Source organism: Lutra lutra, chromosome 7 (assembly GCF_902655055.1).
Source record: "Lutra lutra chromosome 7, mLutLut1.2, whole genome shotgun sequence".
Taxonomy (NCBI): domain Eukaryota; kingdom Metazoa; phylum Chordata; class Mammalia; order Carnivora; family Mustelidae; genus Lutra; species Lutra lutra.
Genome location: NC_062284.1, coordinates 46264021 through 46287659, shown reverse-complemented (window position 1 = coordinate 46287659; position 23639 = coordinate 46264021). Strand labels below are relative to the sequence as shown.

The following is a 23639-nucleotide window of genomic DNA, read 5'->3' as shown; positions in this document are numbered from 1 at the left end:
GAATGAAAACCAAGAGTCATGCTCAACCGACTGTGCCGCCCCAGTGCCCCAGAGAACTTGGACTTATTTAATGTTAAGTGTATGGATATGATATCTGAATATGGCTATAAAACAGAGATTCACTTATTATAACCATCAGTCTATGGGTATAATATCTGAGTATAGTTGTGAAACGAAGATTCACAACCAGTAATAAAGGCCTTCTGCCTTTGGTAGAGCTATGAATTTGAGCTCTGAGTTGTTCCCTTATTTTCTTCTCTGAGTTTTCTGGAATTTTCTGTGGAAAGGAGAGCATAACAGGATGTAATTCCCCATTCTCTAAGATTCAGGGTACTTTAAATTCAACACCTTATTATTTTCTACTTTCCTATAAAACTTGAGATGAAAAATAGCCCTTCCTTATAAAAACCTTTATTCTAGAGTAATTAAAAATATTTCATCTCTAATAAATACCCTTTGATTTACAGATGCCAAGAAATTATAATTTTTAAACCTCAGTTGATAGTTCATAAGGTGTTGTCTGTGATATGCCAGAGAATTTACTTTCTGACAACATCTCTAAGTTTTTATTTCCAGCAGTACCTCATAATGGTCAATAAGTGTGGAATTAAAACAGTTTAATACTTGTTGGGTAGGTTAGAGATCCAGGATCAGTGTAGTTTTTTTTTTTTAATAAAAAGTAATAAAATTTTGTTAAATCGTTTATTTTCTCAGGTTTGTTTTTTTTTAATGGTACTCAAAAGCTCTTAAATTGCACTGGGGGGGCGCCTGGGTGGCTCAGTGGGTTAAAGCCTCTGCCTTCGGCTCAGGTCATAATCTCAGGGTCCTGGGATCGAGCCCCACATCGGGCTCTCTGCTCAGCGGGGAGCCTGCTTCCCTCCTCTCTCTGCCTGCCTCTCTGCCTACTTGTGATTTCTCTCTGTCAAATAAATAAATAAATTCTTTAAAAAAAAATTGCACTGGGTTTCTTATAAATGAATAGTGAACTAAGGATTTTGCATGTCCAGCAGTTTTTAAATTTAGAGAGTTGCTATCTGAGTTGTTCAGAGTAGTCGTGAAAGCCAGGTGCCCTGGAGTCCTACTGATGGGGCTTAAATCTAGACTCTGCCACATCAAGGCATGCAGCCTGGGAAAGTTACCCCATCATTCTGTACCTTTGTTTTCTCATTTTAAAAATAGGTCAATAGGGGCACCTGGGTGGCTCAGTTGCTTAAGCGACTGCCTTCGGCTTAGGTCATGATCCCATTGTCCTGGGATCGAGCCCTGCATCAGGCTCCCTACTTGGTGGGGAGCCTGCTTCTCCCTCTCACGCTACTGCTCTGCCTACTTGTGCTCTCTCTCACTCTCTCTGTCAAATAAAATCTTTTTTTAAAAATTAGTTAATAATTTATACTTTACAGAGTGTTGAGATAACTAAATGCATATGAAGTGCCTAGGCTGGTGTTTATAATATAGTTAGTACTCAATAATTTTTTTTTTTTTTTGGCGGGTTTAAAAGTTCTTCATTTTAGTTACTTTCTTCAGGGTTCCCTTACAAAGCTATGGTGGACTGTTCACTCTCACTTGAGAATGGAATAAAGGGAAGCTCTTTTAATTGTCCTTTGTGGTTGAGGAAGCCTGTTTTATCATTTTTCTTTGAGAAAATATGCTTTGGGGCTCTCAGAAACACAATGTCCCCTGTGTAACATTTATGCTTTGAACAGTTTATGTTGTTCTCTAATAACAAAACAGTACAAAATAATGAGCAATTTTATCTTTTATTCAATCAGGAAGCACTAAGTAATATGGATGATTATGATAAAACCTGCTTGGAATCTGCGTTAGTTGGTGTTTGCAATATCGTTCAGCAAGAATGGGGTGGTGCGATTCCTTGCCAGGTAATGATCAATTCCTTTTTTCCTAAGTTAAACCATTAAACCATTCCTTTTTTCCTAAGTTAAAACCATTAACCACTGAGGTGATTTGATTTTCTTTAGGCTCTGACACAGCATGCATTGTAATTTCTATAAACTCTATTATACATTATTGGTATCTTTTTAAAAGAAGGCACTAAGTCAACACTAATATGCTCAGAAAACAGCACAGTTATGCCTTAAGGAAAGCATTCTCCTAGCAGATTGGCTTATGGCAAACTAGTACTGTTTGTATAAAACACGGAGGACTCACAATTGAGTTTCAGAACACTCACTGTAAGGGGTAATTGTAATTTTGAGTGATAGAATTATAAACATCAGTACATGATAGTCTTCATTATCTTGGTGTAGCATTTATTTAGCAAATGTTTGACCATCTCAACTGAGTTGTCTAAAAGTGATGAGTATGGGGGCGCCTGGGTGGCTCAGTGGGTTAAGCCGCTGCCTTCGGCTCAGGTCATGATCTCGGAGTCCTGGGATCGAGCCCCGCATCGGGCTCTCTGCTCTCTCGGGGAGCCTGCTTCCTCCTCTCTCTCTGCCTGCCTCTCTGCCTGCTTGTGATCTCTCTGTCAAATAAAAAAAAAAAAAAAGTGATGAGTATGAATGTCATATGATCTGTTGCCCTTCAGGTCCATAGTAGGTCCACATTAGCACCAAATGAGAATAGACTATTAGGATAAAAAGAATTAGAAGTTTGCTATAAAAAGGTATAAACATACCTTGGAGATATTGTGTGTTTGGTTCAGACTATCAGAATAAAGCTGACGTTGCATAAAGTTGAGTCAGACGAAGTTTCTGGTTTCCCAGTACGTATAAAATTGTTTACACTGTACTGTAGTCTATTAAGCGTACAATAGCATTATGTCTAGAAGACATAATGTCTATGCCTTAATTAAAAAATACTTTATTGCTAAAATGCTAGCCATCATCTGAACTTTCAGCAAGTCATAATCACTGGTCACAGATCACTATAACAAAGATAATGAAAAAGTTTGAAATATTGCAAGAATTACCGCCACATGACACACAAACACAAAGCGAGCAAATACTGTTAGAAAAACGGCACCAATAAAGCAATAAACTTGCTCAGGGCAGGGCTGCCATAGACCTTCAGTTTGTAAAAACTGCAATATCTGTGAATATATTGCAACAAAGCCAAAAGTAAATATGCTTGTGCTTTGAGAAGTGATAGTATATTTTAAAGGAGAAAACAAATCACTAAAAGGAAAATTAGAGTAATCTACAACAGGAGTCAGCAAGCTTTTTGATGTTTGTGACAACTTCTCAATTCCACTGTCATAGCATGAAAGCAGCCACAGTTAATAAGTACATAAATGACTTTATTTACAAAAACAGGCAGTGGGCCATAATGTATGATTTTTTTGTTATATGGTCAAACACCTGTTCCTCAGTAGTGTCAGTGGCATTACTGGTATTTATTCTTTAACTAAAAATAAGATTGTGGTTGCCTGGGGGTGAAGGAACAGTAGGGAATTGACTCAAATGAAGCACAAGGGAAAATGGGAGGTGCCAGGACTCATCTTTATCTTTTTTTTTTTTTTTTTTTTTAATTTTTTTATTTTTTTCAGCATAACAGTATTCATTATTTTTGCACCACACCCAGTGCTCCATGCAATCCGTGCCCTCTACAATACCCACCACCTCGTCTTTATCTTAATTGTAGAAGTGGTTGCTCACTAAATATAGTTGTTGGAACTCCCAGAACCATATACTAAAAAGGATGAATTTTATTGCATGTAAATTATATCTCAGTAAACCCGCCTTTTAAGTTTGTTTTTTTCTTACTACAAAACCACCTGTTTTACAGGGTATGAGCTCATGGGTTAATGAAGACCCTGAGCTGTTACTAAAAGGTGAAATCATTTTAATAAATGCCATAAATGTCTTTTGATCACTTTCTTTTCAGAAATAAAGATGTTTGGCATTTCATAAACATTGTTTGGTAAATCTGCATATAGAATATCCTAAGAATATATTGTATATTGAATAAATGAAATTTTGTTGTCAGTATCTTCTGAACTGGAAGCTAGTGAGCAGTTTCCTTTGCTGCTGCTTCAGTCATTTTAGAGAAGAAATTCAGAAAATTTGTAACAAGCAAGGTCTTGTGCAACACACAGCCTTCTGCCTGTTAATATTTTTTCTTCCTTTACAAAAGGAAGAATCTGAATTTGAGATGTTCTATACCCTGAGGGCCTGGGGCCGGGCCTGGATCCACTTAGGTTTGCTTGAGGAGTTTTAGAGTGAACCACGTCCAAAATCCCATACTAGAGATAGAAGTTATTAGTGATTATTTTTATAATCAGTTACTGTCAAATAGAGTTGTTTTAATGTGGAAATTTGTTAACCAGGGTTTCAGACAGCTGGACTGTGTCTTCATTATCTGTGTAGTCTGTCTCATTTTGACATTGCATGAAAAATTTCATCACACAGCATCTGAAAAAAGTAGGGGCAGAAGTAAATCATTATATAGCAGTTGTTCATATAAGAAGAAACTACCTTATCTAGTCAATTGACTGTCTTCCCAGAAAATGACATCTCTCTAGGTGACTGCCATTGAGCATTCTTCGACTTTAGAAATGAGTGCCAGTCTTGGTACTTCACATGGTGCAGTCACCTAATACTGCTTTAATGGCCCATTATTATCAAGTTACAAGGCTAGGGTAGGAAGAGCAAAAATAATCCTCCCCTGGAATGCTTGGAAAATCTGCCACCACATAGGATCACTGAGGCAGTGAGGAAGAAATTTAATTTGTAACTATTGTCCATTGTTGGTATATTTTGAAGGCTTTTTCAGATTACAAATTGGTTAAGAATGTACTTTAAAGGCTTATAATGTCTGGTTAAATGGCTTTTATAAATACATTTTTTTAGAGCAGGAGAACGGCAGAGGGAGAAAGAGCAGGCTCCATGCCCAGCACGGAGCCAGACACGGGGCTCATTTTGACAACACTGAGATCATGACCTGAGCTGAAATCAAGAGTCAGACACTTAACCGACTGAGCCACCCAGGCACTCCTATAAATACTTTTTTTTTTTTTAGGATTTTATTTATTCATTTGACAGAGAGCACAAGTAGGTAGGGCACAGGCATAGGGAGAAGCAGGCTCCCCCCTGACCAGAGAGCCCGATGTAGGGCTTGCTCCCAGGACCCTGGGATCGTGACCTGAGCTGAACGCAGAGGCTTAACTGACTGAGCCACTCAGGCGCCCCTATAAATATATTTTTAAAGCAGTTGTCATCTTAATTGACCATGGATAAAGTTTGTTATCTTTGAAAATAGTGTCAAGGTCAGACTTCTGTGCTGATGCTTCCTAGGGTCACATGTAAAATAGAACCACATGTCATTCTTGACGTCCAGTGCCAGGTTCTAGTTTTAATACAATTTAGGATGAGTCGGTTATGATTTTAAGTGTTTATAAATAGGTACTATTTTTTAGGTTTAATTAGATAAAATACAGGAAAGTGCATAGATGTTAAACATGTAATTTACTGAGTTTTGACAGATGCACACATCTATGTGTAACCACCACTCCAGTTAAGATCTAGCACGTTTCCATTACCCACCAGTTTCTTCACTTTCCCCTTTCTAGTCTATATCCCCCCAACACCCCACAGCTTCTATTTGATTTATCTTAGCTTTGTTGTACCTGTTCTAGAACTTCATGTAGAGAATCACACAATGTGTCCTCTTTCACTTGACAGAATGTTTTTGAGATTTATTCACCTTGTTGCTTGTCTCCCAGCAGAGGTGGGTTTTTCAGTGTAAATGCCATTAGGGAGAAATGAGATTGCTTTAAATAAATACGTTATTTCATGTACAAACCTCCTCTCATTCCTTGCAAACAGGTTGTTCTGGTGACAGATGGCTGTCTTGGCATTGGTAGAGGGTCACTGCGGCATTCTCTAGCTACTCATAGTCAACGAGGCGAGAGCAACAGGTTTCCGCTACCTTTTCCTTTCCCATCTAAGTTATACATCATGTGCATGGCAAATCTGGAGGAGGTAATACTGAGTTCTTTTTAGTTTGATTGGATACATTTTAGGACTTTATTTTTAGTATATTCCATTAGTTTTATATTGTATATACTATAACATTGAACTTCATTGCTTTCAGCTGAGGCTAATCACTAAATTTGGAAGGCTCTAGGTCTCAAATGCTTTTGAAGATTCAGAGTGTTGTCCATCTCTGGAAACATAGCTGGCAGGAGATGTTATCTATCCTGCTTCCACAAAGACTCTTCAGATGCATAAGAGTTAAAATGTTCTTTTTGGTATTAGACATTTACCTTGTTTAGAAATTCTTATGTCCATTCCACCAGAAACACTGACAGAAATGTACTTGAACTTTTCTGGTAAAGTAACATTACTGTGAAGTATGCTTTATTAAACCTTACTTCCTGGTTTTCCCATTTATTTGGGAAAGTTATTTAACATTTGTTCACCTCAGTTTTTCTATCTGTGAAATGTAGATAATGATAGTTCTCACCGAAAAAATGTTAGAGACACTTTGGAGAGAAGATACTGTGTAAATACCAATGTGGTCACTTCTGAGAATCTTTGCAAAACTACTTCTGAGCAAAATAGCTCTATTGGTATCATTTTATATAGCATTCCTCTTGGTAACCTTGAATCAAAATTGTTATAGTTATTTTCACCTCAGGTTGTTTAAAAAAAAAAATCTCTGTTATTTATTGCCTGTGTTATTGTGATGGGTGTGACCTTGGTGTGCTGATAATAATTTGGCATTTTGTGCCACTTTAAAAGGGTCATCTGTTTTGCTTTGTAGCTTCAGAGTACTGATTCCTTGGATTGCCTTGAACGTCTCATAGATTTAAACAATGGCGAAGGACAGATTTTTACTATCGATGGCCCTCTGTGCTTGAAAAATGTACAGTCTATGTTTGGGTAAGTATATGCTTACAGCTTTTTTGTCTTCTTACAATCTGTTATTATAATTTGATATTCAGCTATAATGTCTGTTTCACTATTTCTAATTATTGTCATTTCATTTTCCCCGAGTTGCACAATTTTCAGGCAAAAAGATTGGTAGTAATGATCTTTAAAAGTTCATTCCCTTTTAAATTAAGTGGGACTAAATCAATAATGCCTATAGATACTGACTTTCTTACAATGACTCAGCAGTTTCAAAAGATTAACTTGCTTTTGGGCTTTTCAGAATTGAAATTTCCTCACCAAAAATGTCAGATTTTGTTCTGTTTCACAAATGGTCAGATCATAGTTTTAAGAATTGATTTGAAGGGAAAAATAAACTTAACCTCTTGAAAAAATTACTTGAAATAAATGCTATGTATCCTAGAAATACTCTTCTTATAACAATTAATCATCATATTCTAGAAAACTGATAGATCTGGCGTATACACCTTTCCACGCTGTTCTCAAGTGTGGCCACCTCACTGCTGATGTGCAGGTCTTCCCCAGACCAGAGCCCTTTGTTGTAGATGAGGAAATCGATCCCATCCCTAAAGTCATCAACACAGGTGATGTGTTTTTTTTTTAAACTTTCTTCTTAGTTCTTTTGTTATCTTTATTTTCTTATAACTTCTCGCATCTTCTCTATCCAGGAGGGTTTAAAAGAAATGTAAATTCTGACACTAGGGTGCTGTTGTCATCACCAGTGTATACATTTTGAATGGAAGGAGGCATTGCCAAAATGGTGGCAGGCTTGTGGTATTTCATGGTGATCTCCAGTCCTAGTAACTATAGCCACAAATTACTAGAGTTGGAAATCATGACCAGCCATGAAATCCCTGAAGTAATTCTTAATAGAGATACTTAAGATTGATTAGCATCATAATTAAGATCATCTGTGAAGAGCTAGCTTCTAGATTAAGCTGTGTGATTCTTCCTGTGTGATCCTGGACAAGTCACTTCCTCTCATACTGACTGGCTAGGTGAGTAAACTCTCTAGATGAGTCATGGTCTCTCTAAGGTCTCCACTCTGATACACCGTACCCCTCGAGCCCTGCTGCTTGTATTTTCACTAAAAGGAGACATGCTACTGCTTTTCCCTGGTTTGTGCTGGAGGTGTGCTTGGCTGAGATTGGCAGAGTGAGTCAGAAATCATGAGGAAGAGTAGAGAGGAGAGTTGTCTCCAGTTGGTGGATGGACTCCTTGAGTGGTGGGTACACATTCAGCCATCACTTTCATCATTGTACTTTCAGTGCCTAGCATAGCATCTGATGCTTAGTAGGTGTTCACCAGGTAAATGTCCGGTCAACCAGTTATAATAGAATTAAGTGCACAATAAATATTCATTTCACTTATGGGTGTGCAGATTTGAAGGAGTCTGAGAGTAAAGGACATGCAGAGGCTTTTTATTTTTTGTGCCTTTAGCCTCTGGCTGTCTAGAAGTCAACATTCATCTCTTTCATGGACTACTGCAGTGTGTTAAGCTGTGCCAAATGTTTTGTTGCCTTCAGACCAGCTATATTCTACTTCCTTCCCATCCTTTTTTGATGGGTAACTTTGAATAGATCTCTTCTTGTCCATATAAACTTATAGTCCAAGATCTTTGTCATAGCTTACACCACTTCGAAATGTAGACCTTTTGCTACTCAAAGGAAAAATATGTAACTGCTTATGCTGACTCATTTGTTATTCAGCTAAAGAAGGTAATGACAGCAAATCTCCAGAGAAGCAAATTTCCTGACATAGTAGAAGTACAGTGTACTCACCATGACCCTGATTTTTTAAAAAAATTGCTTTGAGAGGGGCTCAGTCAGTTAAGCATCTACCTTTTGCTCAGGTCATGATCCCAGAGTCCTGCTTAGCGGGGAGCCTGCTTCTCTCTCTCCTTCAGCCTGCCACTCACTCTGCTTTTGTGCTTGCTCTCTCTCTCTCTCTCTCTCTCTGTCAAGTGAATAAATCTTTTTTAAAAAAATCGTTTTGAGAATATGAGTATGTCTGTGCCTGGAAGAAAGACTGAAAAGCAATTCAATAAAATACTAATAGATGTTTCTTTTGATGGTGAATAATGAGTGACCTTATTTTTCCTCCTCACAATTTTTAGTGTTTTCTAAGTTTTTCTACTATTTATATAATCAGAAAATAAACTTTTAAAAAGCACTTTGGGATAAAACTTTTATTTTTTACCTATTAGGTTTCCAGCAAGTACTCTGGGTCTTTAATACAGCTTCTGTAAAGCAAAGAAATCATTGTCATATTTAGACTGCTACCTTGGGCTTCTAGTGAATGTATTTCTTTCTCACGGAAATGTTTTTAATAATAGCTTTGCAGTCCAAGGACGTTTGCTCCTCCTGCAAGGATGGAGTGGTGGAAGTGCTTGACTATGACGCCCCCTGCCGACCCTAACATCCTTGACTAAACAGAGGGATTGGATGTTTAAGCTTTTGTCTTGGCTGGGGTCCTAGCCTCATAAAAATAAAGTCTAACTGGTTTGTCTTACAACTTAAATCATTAAATGAAAGGCAGTTATTCTTGTATCTTGAGCTGTTTAAAATGCAAATTATGAGTCATCCAGAGAAACGTCTAATAACCTTCCTAGTCACATCTGAATTCCTCACCTAAATGCTATATTTGTGAAACCTAGTACATAGAAAATAATGTATTTCCCTGTCCATTAATTCAGTGTTGATTCATTCTTTTCAGATTTGGAAATAGTGGGATTTATTGATATAGCTGATATTTCAAGTCCCCCAGTTCTGTCCAGACATCTGGTCCTACCAATAGCACTTAACAAAGGTGAGTTCTCTTCCTATTCTAGTGATAAAGATGAAGCATCTTATGATCTAAAGTTATTCTTAAATGTATATAGTTGATAGTAGGACAGCCCATTTTGCAGAATTAGGGGAAAGGAATAGTTACTGGATTTGATTTTTTTAAAATGGAATGTTTCCTAATAATACTAGAAGACCATTTCTGCGATTTTAATTCCACCACCAGAAAAAAACCCTTTAGCTGTCAACCCCTAGTTTTCCATCTCCCTCAGCCCCAGGTAACCACTAAATGTTTTTCTGTTTCTATAGGTTTACCTATTCGAGATGTTTCATTTAAATGGAATTCATATAATATGTGAAAACTGATTTTTATATGGACATAGGAAAACGAGAAAAGGAGTTTTTTTTTACTTGTTACAATATTTCTTTATAACTGAATACCCTCCTTCCAAGGCTAGAAACAACCAGCTAATCTTATTCTGATCTTTTCACAGAAGGTGATGAGGTGGGTACTGGCATAACTGATGACAACGAAGATGAAAATTCAGCCAATCAAATTGCGGGCAAAATACCCAACTTCTGTGTCCTGCTGCATGGCAGCCTGAAAGTAGAAGGAATGGTGGCAATAGTTCAGTTAGGGTAAGGAACTTTGTTTACCTTTGGTTGAATGAGGGAGAATCAATTTACAGAGTGAAATATTTCCCAGATTTTTCCTTATCACCTTTTTCTTCCCCCTGCCATACTTTTCCCACCTACCATCACCTCCTAAACTGCTCTTTAAGTTATCCCCTAGAATAAGTACAGAGTGAGCCTTTTAATTATATTGCTTATATATTATATCCTTTTATAGTATATCTTTTTATATTACATCCTTTTATATTATATCCTATAGTTTTCCTCTTTTCTATCTGGGAAATCGGGATTCAGTTATAACAGTTCTGCTACTTGCTCTGGGATCTTAAGCAATATTCACAGGCTCCTCAGCTATAAGATGAGGAGGTAGAACTAAATGAAAAAGGATACCAAGAATATTGATTGAAAATTTTACCATGTGCCAGGCGCTCCTCCAGTCACTTTACATATATTAATTTTATGTAACCCCTCACAACAACACTCTGCAGAGGGTGTCAGTGTTTTCCCTATTGTATAGATGAGAAACTGAGGCTTAGGGAGGTCAGGGAACTTGCTCAAGGTCACACAGCTTGTAAATGAAAGAGCCAGGGTCCTTACCCTTGCATTCTGACTCCAGACGCCATATTCATAACCACTTTGCTGTAACCCTTCCCTGTGGGGAACACCTCTCTAGCTTTTACATTTACTACAGTCTTGAAATTTGCAAAACCATCTGCTTCCCTTTCTATAATACCTATTGTTAGGAAAGAAGAGGTGACTGATCATCTTCTGGCCGTCACCTGGGGTTGACTGGTATAGAAGATGAAGAGGTTAGGAGTACTCAGGTGAAGCTCCATTTCTACTTGAGTTAAAATTACCTGGTTCAAAAAGAAGAAAGCGATTCTTATTAGGTATTAGTTTGCTGTATTTCTTGGTACCCAAGCTGCTTGTACTGACTAGCTCTGAATATGAGAGTCCTCTAGGGCCTTTTGAGCCTTTTGAGAAGCAGGAACAGAGCTGGGTGATGGCTTTGTGCCCTTTGTTAGAAATGCTGCTCTGTGTTGGTGCTGCTGTGAATGACTCAGGGAGGCAGCTGAAACATGGGTTGCAACCCTTTGTCCTCCCTACCTCTGTAGCTATTTGTCACCCTTGTGATTTTTTTCTTTCCTAAGATTGCTTTTGATTTCTGTATCTACCTAATTGAATAATAATACATTTCCCAGAGGAATGGCAATATCAGAGGATAGCAGTATGCATTTTCAGTTTTAGGATTTGGCTTTAGTAAAAATGAGCCTAATTTCAAAGCTGAAGACCCATGTCTTTTCAAGAGAAAAACACTGGCTAGACTTATATAATTCCATAGTCCCAGGCTTGACATTCTTCTGATCTTCCATCTTCTCTCCATCTAGTCCTGAATGGCATGGAATGCTCTACTCCCAAGCTGACAGCAAGAAGAAATCAAACCTCATGATGTCTCTCTTTGAGCCTGGCCCAGAACCTCTCCCATGGCTAGGGAAAATGGCACAGTTGGGTCCTATTTCAGGTATAACCCAGATCAGATTTTACTTACCTTGACTTTGTTTTCTCTCTGCTATTCTGAATGGCTCTGACTGCAGTCAGAGAGCTGTGTGATCTCCCCGACACATGTGCTGTGGTCTCTAATGCAGATTTGTGCATGGAGAACCCCAGCAGAGTGTGATGTTTGAACTTTCAACTTTACGTCAAGGGAAACTGACATTTAGGTTGCTTTAAGTAAACATAAGTGCTCTGACTGCTTAGAGTGAAAAGCTACTGTCCATAAACATTTTTTTCTTCAGTATACTGTTTTCAACTCAGTAACCCCAGTCATTTATAGATAATTTAATCCCCTTCCTTCTTAAAAATGTTTTCCCTTAGATTTCCTAATATTCCATTCTTCTGATACTTGTTTCTTTAGCAGCTTTGCCTTATCTCGTTGTCTTGTCTTCCTCTTGCCTCATGATTTTCATGATGTTTTCCTTTGCCGCTTTCTCTTGGATTATTATTCTCTCTTGATTATTCCATCAGACATTATAGCTTCAGACTCCCCTAGATGTATAACTCTGGTCCTACTTGATCTCTCCCTGAAACTTGCATATCATATTTCCAATTCCTAGTTAGACCTCTCCACCTGGATATTCTGCCATAGTACCAAGCAGCTCAGCATGTTTGTTAGAGAAACCATCGTCTCTTAACCCTTCCCTCCTAAGCTGTTCCTTTTTATTATTTTCCCGCTCCTGCTTGAGGCCTACGTATTCCTAGGTACTCAGGCTCCAACTGTAGAGTCATTCTGGACTCATTTGGGCCCATTTCAATTTCAGAAACTTCTACTGAACAAACTTGTAGGGGGTAAAGACTTGTACGAGATCAGGGTTGGCCTGGATGATCGGCTCTGCGTAGAGGACGCAGGAAAATCTTCACAGAGGAGGGACACCCAAACTGAGGTTTGAAGAAAAAGATTTGCTGAGCTAATGAAGGAAGAAGAGGCATTCTGGACAAAGGGATCACCTATAGAAAAGCAAAGCTAGAACACAAAGCATGAGGGTGGGGCGGGGAGGGCCCAGTGGTGGGTTAGAAGTTGGCAGTGGCTGGAATAGGGCATACCTCCTCTGAAATGTGAAGAGCTGAGACTATTCTGCGGATACTGGGAAGCCACTGAAGGGGATGCATATGAGAAGTGGAGATACCAGTTAGGAGACTTTTTTTTCTGGATACTGGTGCTCCCTGGAGATACATAGTATGGCTGAAATTCAAGTGAGAGCTAATAAATTTGCATTTAGAAAGATAATTCTGGGGATGGCTGGGTGGCTCAGTCAGTTAAGTATCTGACTTTGTTTTGGTTTCAGCTCAGGTCATGACCTCAGGCCCCACGTTGGGGTCTGTGCTCAGTGGGGACTCTGCTTGAGATTTTCTCTCCCTCTCCCCCTGCCCTGCTCAGGCATGTGTGCTCTCCCTCTCTTTCTTTCTCTCAAATAAGTAAATAAATAAAATCTTCAAAAAAGAAAGATAATTCTGTGGAGTGTGGATTTGGAAAGGTAAGAGCATCCAGTAGTTACAAGTTTGCTGTGACAGTCCTGGAGATGTAAGGATGAGAGCCAGAACAGGGGCAGTGGCTGGGAACAGGGAGGTTAGGGATCCATGCAAAAGATACTCAGGAGGCAGAATCAACTTTGCTCATTTTGCCTGTGAGATTTAGGTAGAGGAGGCTAGAGACAATTCGTGTAAGAGTTCCTGAAAGAGGACAGAGTTTAATATATAATTTTTTAGTTATAAGCATAGTTAAAATGGTGAGAATGAGGACAATTGCTTAGGGTAGTGGTTCACACATTTGAGTTTTTGTGTACAAAACTAAAGACAAAAAACCCATAATTTGTTTAAAAATTGTTTCCTGGGCCCCACTTACGGAGATTCTAATTCATTCGGTCTGGATTCCAGCCCAAAAAACTTGCAGTTTTAGTATTATCCAAGTGATTACAATCCAGGTGATCCATAACCACACTTTAAGAAGCCCTTGCCTCAGGAAAATATGTAATTAAGGCAAAAAGAGAGCCAAGAACCAAACCCCTAGAAAAGGTTAACTATGGGGTCAGTGGAAAGGGCGCTAATAAAGGAAAATGAGAAGGAATAAGTAGAAGGAAAAGTGGAAGAAAGTGATGTTACAGAAGCCAAGAGAATAAAGAGACGAAAGAAGAAAGTAGTGTCTCATACACATGTACAATACATAGCCTGCTTACCCTGTCTTAAACAATGTACGTTTATGTCAGTTAGGCCTGAAGGATGCCTTTGCCACTGAAGCCTAGAAAAGATTTTGATTAAATATTGACCCTAGAAGCTAAGCAGTAAGACTTTTCAGTAAAGGGCTAGATAGTAAATATATTAGACTTTGCAAACCATATGATCTCTGTCGTGACTACTGAACTTTGCCATTGTAGCATAATACATAAATGAATAGGAATGACCTATTCCAATAAAATAATCTTATGGACAACAGAATTTGAATTTCACATAATTTTCATGTGTCATGAAATATTTTTATTTCCCCCCAACTATGTAATGTAAAAACCATTTTTAACTCAAAACTAGGCAGTTGGCCAGCTCTTGAGCTAGGATGCAGGGTCTGGGGTTTTAAAGTTCACACAGGAGAAGAGATACAACTTTGTTTCCAAATCAGACAAAGAACTGAAATCTCTGAGTAAAGCTAGGAATGTGGAAGGTCTAGCCCCTCAGTGAAAGGACGACAAGAAAAATTCTACCCATTGTTTTTACCTACTTTTCCAGATGTTAAAAAAATAATAACAACATAATTAGCATACAGTGTTAGTTTCAGGTATACAGTATAATGATTCAACAATTCTTTGCTTTATTCAGTGCTCCTCATGATAAGTGTACTCTGATCCCCTTCATTTCATCCTTCCCCCACACACCTCCCATCTGGCAACCACCAGTTTGTTCTGTTTAAGGTCTGGGTTTTTTGTTTGTTTATTTTTTAATTATTTATTTATTTGACACAGAGAGAGACAGAGAGCACAAGCAGGGGGAGCTGCAAGCAGGTAGGCAGAGGGAGAGGGAGAAGCAGGCTCCCTGCCAAGCCAGGGTCCTGATGGGGGGCTTGATCCCAGGACTCTGGGATCTTGATGGTTAGCCGCTTAACCGACTGAGCCATCCAGGTGCCTTAAGGTCTGGGCTTTTTTTTTTTTTTTTTTTGGTCTCTTTCTTTCTTTGTTTTGTTTCTGAAATTACATGAGTGAAATCATGTCATGTCTTGTCTTTCTCTGATTTATTTCACTTAGCATTATGCCCTCTAGATCCATCCATATTATTACGAATGGCAAGATTTCCTTCTTTTTTATGGCTGAATAATACGTGTGTGTGTGTGTGTGTGTGTGTGTGTGTGTGTGTGTGTGTGTTTTCCACGTATTCTTTATCCATCTATCTATAGACAGATACATAGAGGTTGCTTTCATATCTTGGCTATTGTAAATAATGCTACAGTAAACATAGGGGTGCATATATCTTTTTGAATTTGTGTTTTCATTTTCTTTGGGTAAATACTCAGTAGTGGAATTAATGAACCATGGTAGTTCTGTTTTTGATTTTTTGAAGAACCTCCACACTGTGTTCCACAGCGACTGCACTCATTTGTATTGTCACCAGCATGGCCCAAGGGTTTCTTTTTTTCCACATCCTGGCCAACACTTGTTATTTTTTTTGTTTTTTTTTTTAAGATTTATTTGTTTGTTTCAGAGAGAGAGTATACAAGTCAAGATAGGGACAGAGGGAGAGAATCTTTCAAGCAGACTCCTCTCAGAGTGGGGAACCTGATCCAGGGCTCAATCCCATGACCCATGATGTGACTGACCTGAGCTGAAACCAAGAGTCAGATGCTTAATTAGCTGAGCCACCCAGATGCCCCTATTTTTTGTGTGTTTTTATTTTAGTCATTCTGACAGGTATAAGGTGGTATCTCATTATGGTTTTGATTTGTATTTCCCTGATGATCACTGATGTTGAGCATCTTTTCATGTGTCTGTTGGCCGTTTGTATGTCTTCTTTGGATATGTCTGTTCAGCTCCTCTGCCTATTTTTTAATTGTATTATTTGTTCTTGTATTGAATTGTATAAGTTCTTGATATATTTTGGTTATTAACCCCTTATTGGATATAATCAATTACAGATATCTTCTTCCATTCAGTAGGTTGCCTTTTTGTTGTGTTGATGGTTTTCTTCGCTGTGCAAAAAGCTTTTTATTTTGGTGTACTCCCAATAGCTTTATTTTGCTTGCATTTCCCTTGCCTGAGGAGACATACCTAGAAAAATGTTTCCACGGCCAATGTCAAAGAACTTGTTTTTATTTATTTTTAGTTAAAACAAGGCAGGCAAAATGGTGCGGTTGTTTATACCTATCCCTCCTATTTCTCATTCTGTTCCTAGTAACAACTACTTACAACTTCTAATTGTAAGAGGGTTTGGGGATTTTTTTGGTATTTACATTTCTAAATAATATAAGTATATATTTCATGATTTTTTTTCTTTTCATTTTAAATGTCATTTTGACTTTTTAAGGTTGACTGCTTAGCTCTCTTACCGCCACTGTCCCCACCCACCCACCCGCCCAAGAAGAACATTTTTCCCTTCCTCTATCCTTCCAGTGTGATTATAGTGTTCTTTTTGGGTGAAGCAGTATTCTGTCCTTGTTAGATGATGTGAACGTTATTTATGACTAAATGACTAAGCTGTGTGGTACACTGAGTTACATTTTGTTTTGGAGCTCTTTGTTCTCTGCACCAGTTTTTTTTTTTTTTTTTAAAGGTACTTTTTTCTTTTTTGTAGCAGGCAAGATAAATGTGCAGTTGATCCTTGAATAATGTGGGGGTTATGACTTTTTTAACTACCCCAGACTTCACTAGTAAGAGCCTACTGTTGACCAGAATCCTTACCAATAACATAAACAGTTGATGAACACGTACTTTTTATGTTTGTGTATATATATGTATTTGTATATACATATATATATATTATTGTGTGTATATATGTATGTATTATATACTGCATTCTTACAATAAAGAAAGCTAGAAAAAAGAAACTGTTATTTAAAAAATCCTGAGGAGGAGAAAATAGATTTACAGTACTTGTATCTTTAGGAAAAATTCTGTGTATAAGTGGACCTGTACACATCACACCCATGTTCAAAGGTCAGCTGTCTGCTAACTTCCTTTAAAAGGAAGGCTGTTGGAAAGACACTGAGGTTCCTCAGAGACTCTGGGAAAGAGCTGGGCAGGCAGGCTGTGGGGGCAGCGAGCAGCAGATGAAGACAGCCAGCCCTCCCTTTGGGCTGTCTCATGGCCTTCCCCTCTACTTGCTTTACTTTGCTTTTCTTCTTTCTTTTCTGTGTACTTACTGCTAATTCCCAAGTAAAATACATTCTTTGGGTATTTTTGTCCGTTTTCTCTTTTTCCCCCTTAGAATCCTTTCCCTTCCATTTGTTTCATAAGTGGACTATTTGTTCTCTGTGCCTGCTGGGTAGCTGTCAGCCTTCCCTGCCTATCTCTCCTGTGGCTCCCCTGTTTCGTGACTCCTCCTAAGAAAAGGCTACATGGGAAGTAGACGTTTGAAATCTTGCATCTTTGGAAATGTCTATGTTTCATCCCTTACACTCATTTGTTGATTCTGTTGGATATTGAGTGCTGGTTGGGAATGACTTTACCTTAGAGTTTTGATGCAAGCTCCATTTTTCTTTTCTGGCTTCCTATGTTGCTCCTGAGAGTCTAGTGAAATGCTGTCAGGGCTTTGACCCAGATCTCTATTTCCTCTGCACTACTGGAGGCGCTTCTTTGTATCCCTTGTGTTCTGGGTTTTCAGAATCATGTCCTTACTTGTTGGTTTCTTCATTCATTGTGCTGGGCATTCAGTGGGCCCTTCCATCTGGCAAGTCCGTTCTTTAGTCCTGGGAACATGAATCATGTATTTGATTTCCCCCTCTCTGTATCCTCCCTTCTCCCTTTTCTAGAACATCTGTTGATGATTTTTGTATAATTTTCTTACCTTCCACCCATTTTTCCATTGTTTTCTAATTTCTCTAAGGTATCTTGAGCTTTATCTTGCAGCTGGGTTTTTTTTTTTTCTTTTAATTTCTGCTGCCATATTTCTTATGTCTAAGAGTTCCCTGTTCTTTTTTCATAGATGCAGTATTTTTTGTCTGTCAAACCAGTCACCACATATAGGCTTCAAACAGATAGAGACCATACAAGATAGACTGTGGTTAGATATTGCAGTGTTTGATACTGATACTGAGTGCTACAGTAGAAAAGGGTCTAGAGAAAGTGCTGTGTGCCAGGAATACTTGGGACAACTTCGTGGAGAAGGTGGGATAAGATCTGGACCTGGAATATAAGTAAGTTTGGATATGTGAGGAACCATGAGGTTGAGTGGTAGAAAAAGTGTTGCCTTTGCAAGCAGGCCCAACTGAGTAACTGTGAAGCCTGTGAAGATTCAACCTCTTTGAGCCTCAGTTCCCTCATCTTTCATGGGACCAATAATATTTCCCCCTCTAGGGTTGCTGTAAGGAAAGAAGGTATATATTTAACATGTTTGGAACTTAATAAATATTCTTTATTCTGTAAGTTCCTTGAGTCTAGAAAAAAATCTTCTCCAGCCACACTTCCTAGCAGAGTGCTTGCTTCATAGTGGGGACTTAGTATAGCTAGTGAGTAAGGGAATAAATGGATGAGGGAAGGGGAGCACTCCAGTCAGGGGAAATAACCGAAGTAGTGGCAGGCAAGTTAGAAATAAATGTGCTAGATGGAAAAAGACTGCTGGGATCCTGACCTGGCTAAAGGTCTTATATATATGCAAGTACTTGTGGAAATATGCCTGGAAAGCTGGGCTGATACTTTTTGGAGGGATTGGGTCGGGGGCACTGACACATAGTGTGGGGCCAGTATAAAACATTTAAATTACCAAATTGGGGTTAGAGAGCTTCTGGCTCAGAGAAACTGGGTTCATTCCAGTTGGAAATACGAACATTTGGACAAGGGATATAAGCTCCCTGAACTTGGTGGGGAAATGATCCCAGCTCTGTCTACCCCAGAAAGTGGTAGTAATCAGGATAAAATGAGCCAGTAGATATAAGTGGGCTTGTGAGTTTGTGGCAAAGTTTCATTGGCTTGGGAAGCAGGTAGAAAAACAGAAACCCTTATTTATTCACATGGCTAAAAAACTGGGCTTTAAATCTTTGAAAGCAATAACTAATAAGCCATGACGACATAGAGTATATTTCACCAAAAAGTATTTCTTCTCTTGCCCTTTTCCTTAATGTGGCTACCTATAATTTTCCTCTGGAATTTTCTCAGTGCTTAGACCTATGATGTCCAGTCCAGTAGACACTAGATACCTGAGGCCATTTAAATTGAAATAAGTAAAATTTAAAATTCAGTTCCTCAGTCGCTCTAGCCACAAGTCATTGTTCAGTAGCTGCATGGGCCAGTGGCTACCATTCGATCATTGTAGAAAATTCTCTTGGAGAGCACTGGGCCAGACTATAAAGAATTGTATTATGTGTGTTTAGATAGTCTTTAAATATGTACTTTAGAATGGTTGCATGTATTAGTTTTATTCTCTTTGATCTCAATTGATAAAGCAAATAAGTGAAGTTATCTCTTTAAAAACATTATGCTGGGTTTGTTTTTATTTTTGGTTTTTGACCTACTTGGGCCTCAGTTGATTGTTTAGTCTCCTACATCAGTGGCATTGTTTGGGAACTGGTTCCCTAACCTGAGGGAAGTGAATGGATTTTCTTAATTAGGGAAGTAACAGGATGAAGAAGATTGAATGATTCAAGAGAGCGTCTAGCCTAATTGGAAATGTAATTGATTATGTTTTGCCAGATGTCATTTCAAGAATGTGTTTTCCTTTTAAGATGCTAAAGAAAACCCTTATGGAGAGGATGACAATAAGAGCCCATTTCCCCTGCAGCCCAAAAACAAACGCAGTTATGCTCAGAATGTGACCGTCTGGATCAAACCCAGTGGCCTGCAGGTAACATTACCATTCAAGTTGCTTTCTGCTGGGGACAAGGGGAGGGATTCTGGCAGGCAATTAGACATCTGATTTGATTTTCCTTTCCTTTGATACTTAGTAATTCACTTACTTCTAATGTTTGTCATTATTTCCAAAAAGGATTTGAGATGGCCTACAGTAAAACACGTATGCAGCAAAATCACTTCTTACAAAATTTAGAGCAGTACAAAACCTAGAGGAAGAGGGGAGACAGTTGCACCGGGAACTCAAGGCGAAATGATTATATTTGAGCAATTTGGCTCTGAGCTTTCTGCTATCAAGGTCAGAAGAGCAACATGTAGGGTTATGTATAACCTTTCTTGTCTGACAGAAGGAAGCATGCCAGTTCTAGAGAGACATACTTTCCTGGCATTGAATTTCAGTGTAAAATTTTTGACATGGTGAGGCATTGACAGAATGGGTTTTATCTTTGACAACAGTTTTTTTTTTTTTAATATTTATTTATTTGTCAGAGAGAGAGATCACAAGTAGGCTGAGAGGCAGGCAGAGGCAGAGGGAGGAGCAGGTTCCCTGCCGAGCAAGGAGCCCAATGTGGGACTCGATCCCAGGACGCTGGGATCATGACCTGAGCCGAAGGCAGCCGCTTAACCAACTGAGCCACCCAGGCGTCCCTGACAACAGTTTTTTGAGAAGGATATAAAAATCTTCATGGGGTTATTTTTCTGTCCCCACAGTAGAACCCAAGCAATGGCAGTACACCTTAATTCCACAACACTTTTATGGAAAGCTAAGATTACACTATTCTCGAGGTATGCTGCTTTCAGGCAAGCTCAGTGATATTTCTCCCTCCACTGACTTACTGACTTACTTAGGCCACCTGACAAGGGAAATAGCTTCTGTCGATGGCACGGTTTCTTCTTTGCATAGAGACTGGACACACCCTGTCGTGGCTGTGGGAGAGGGGTTTTGTTGGAAAATCAGGTTCTCTCCTGCTATCCCTGACCCCAGTACTTCCCTGTCAGAAGGAAAGCTGAATTTTTCTCAAATGACTTTTTAAATTTTGTTTTGTTCTGGATGTCTATTTTTTTAATTGTGAAAAACACATAACATCAAAGTCCCCATTTCAGCCATTTTAAATTCAGTGGCATTTAGTACAATCATAATATTATACAACCATCATCACTATGTAGTTCTAGAACATTTTCCTCACCCCAAGAGGAAACCCTGTACCTGTTAAGCAAGTCACTCTACATTCCTGACTTCCCCAAGTCCTTGGTCACCACTAATCTGCTTTCGGACTCTGGATTCATCCTATTCTAGATATTTCATATAAATAGCAGCATGTAACATGTGACTTTTTGTGTTTGGCTTCCTTCACTTAGCATAATGTTTCATCATTTGGCCATGTTGTAACATAGATCAGTACTTCCTTCCTTTGGATTTCATTCAGTTGATGAACATTTGGATTGTTTCCACCTTTTGGCTATTGTGAATAATACAGCTAAGAACATTTGTCAATTTTTTTTTCTTTTGTTGCTATGCTGCTGTTGTCATAATTAAGAAATCATGACCAGTCCAAGGTCATGAAGACTTATGCCCATGTTTTCTTCCAAAGAGTTTTGTAGTTTTAGCTCTTGCAGTTAGGTCTCTGAACCATTTTGAGTTGGTTTTTTTGTTTGCTTTATATGGTGTGAAGTAAGAATCCAGTTTTGTTCTTTGCATGTGGATAGCCAGCTGTCCTGGCACCATTTGTCCAAGAGCCCGTTCCTTCCCCCATTGAATGGTCTTTGCACCCTGGCCAGAAAGCAGCTGGCCATAGATGTATAGGTTTATTGGGTGTATTTTTTGTGAGACAAGTTCATTTCTGTCACTAAGGGATTTATTATCATCAAACATTTTGAAGGAGGGAGGTGCTTTACTAATGTAAAGAACAGTGACATTGACTCAGAGGGATCCTCATCTTGACACTGCACCTCTGTTCCCAATTTCTTTCCTCTAAACATCTAGTGCCATCCTTTTGTATTCTTTCCCCTTTTACCACAGAACCCTAATGCTGAAATCTTTTTACCCTTGACAGACAGATGTACAGAAGATTTTAAGAAATGCAAGGAAACTACCTGAAAAAACACAGACATTCTATAAGGTGAGACTGTCAGAATTACAGTGGGAGAGGGGGGCCCTGGGATGTGTACCAAAAATAAGTGGTTCACAGCAGTTAGAGTATGGGGTAAAAGAGTGAACATGGACAGACATGAGAAATGTTTGGTTTGTGCCTCAGTGTTTTCATTGTAAAGTCCATAGAAATGATAGGTCTACTGCTGCCCTAAAAATCCAAGAATTGGAAGTGTTTAAGTGGCCTGATTCTGTGCACAAGGGCTCCTCTGTCTTGATGCTGCTGTGAATGGCTGAGGAAAGGAGTCAAAAGAATCTGTGAGTCAAAGCCCTGAACTCGCCTTACCACTGTCATATGAGTATCCAGTCTAACCCTGGACAACCAGGGTGACTTCCTGGGATGATGATCTCACAAAACATTCTTACGTTACCAGAGAAGCTGCTTCCAGGAATGACTACTAAAATTGTATTTATATGAATTACAAAAGGATGGCCCTCCAGAATCCTGCCTAGCTAATCCAGAGCTATTGGTGGAGGGAATAAATTTATAACCAGTGGGTAGAGTTGGGGGTTCATTTAAGTAAACACCTTGTTTCTTGCCTTTCCATCTGGTGTTTGCTGAAATTAAATTAAGTGGCAGTGTGAGGCACGCTGTGTTGTCAGTTGTAGCCCAGCTACTAATATTTTATGGTGCACATAGCCTACCCCAGGCTAGCATGTCTACCGGAGAACAGACGGGGCTACTTTGTCTGGGTGTTATCTCATTACTTTTATGTCACTGTTGTCTTCAAACCTAATTATGTGGCAAGCTGGTGAACTCAAGCAAGAGCAACCTTAATCAGAGTTCAGAGAGCTGCTCAGCCAGCCATGCCCTCCCTCCCCGTGAAGCCCATAGTTCACACAGGCCCTTGATGACCCCCACCCTTGGCTATAGTCCCTTTATCCCCTACAGTCGTCAGCTGTCTATTCAAGAAGGCACACTTGTACTTTGGCCTTCTTCTGAACTTTCCCCCTTGTTAACAGATGATAGTAGAGAGATTGTCAGAAAGCCCACTTCTCTTTTCTGGCTTTACGGAGTCCCACATATCAGATGTGAAAGGGCCTCTGCCAGGCAACTGCGTGAGCCCCCGCAGCAGGCATGGAAGAGGTCCTCCTCACTCTACAGATGAGACAACTGAGCCTCAGAGAGGCTACACAAGTGGCCTAGTTGCACTGCTAAGTGGTTGACGGGGCTCTTTGTATTTCTCTGCTTCCATCCACTACCCAACCCTTCTTTGGGTGGCAGTCTTTCAGGTCAGACTTCTTGAATCCTCCAGAGCCTCCTCCAAACATGTTCACTGTTCTTCAGTCTGAGGCCCAGCCAGAGAAGAGGCAGCAGAGGGTTCAGAGTCCTCTGAGGTTTGGGGCTAGCCTCCGCCATGCCTGAGTAACGGGAAAAGTCATCCTCCTGACAGTTAGGAGTGAATGAAATGATGTGTGGGAAGTGTCTCACCATGTTTGGTGTAAGCGCTCACCCACTGTGGTGATGACCACCTGTTTCAGTCGGCCAGTCTGATCGCCAAGAGGAACCCTCTTGGCATGTCCTCACAGTCTCTTGTTACTGGCATCTCTGCACAAGCATTTGTTCTCCTGTAAAAAATGCTCACAAGTTCAGGGATCAAGAAAAATGTATTCTAAGTTGAGCATTTAGAAAGTATGTGACAAGAAAAGTACATTTCAGGAACACTGGTGGGTTTTTTTTGTTTTTTAT

The 23639-nt window shown here is 39.3% G+C and overlaps 1 protein-coding gene across 11 annotated transcripts in view; it reads left to right on the top strand.

Moving 5' to 3' along the window:
* The window catches only part of INTS14 (integrator complex subunit 14), a 30815-nt gene that overhangs the window by 5633 nt on the left and 1543 nt on the right, over nt 1-23639 (top strand). For 9 of the 11 annotated variants that reach the window (XM_047736342.1, XM_047736335.1, XM_047736334.1 and 6 more), the window contains 9 exons: nt 1770-1877; nt 5781-5936; nt 6721-6839; nt 7290-7432; nt 9564-9656; nt 10126-10270; nt 11653-11786; nt 19677-19795; nt 21855-21920. In XM_047736342.1, the coding sequence (XP_047592298.1) occupies nt 1770-1877; nt 5781-5936; nt 6721-6839; nt 7290-7432; nt 9564-9656; nt 10126-10270; nt 11653-11786; nt 19677-19795; nt 21855-21920 (1083 nt within the window). Of the gene's footprint in view, nt 1-1769; nt 1878-5780; nt 5937-6720; nt 6840-7289; nt 7433-9563; nt 9657-10125; nt 10271-11652; nt 11787-19676; nt 19796-21854; nt 21921-22964; nt 23637-23639 lie in introns of those variants that run through there. The other 2 variants (XM_047736340.1, XM_047736339.1) reach the window with 2 other exon arrangements.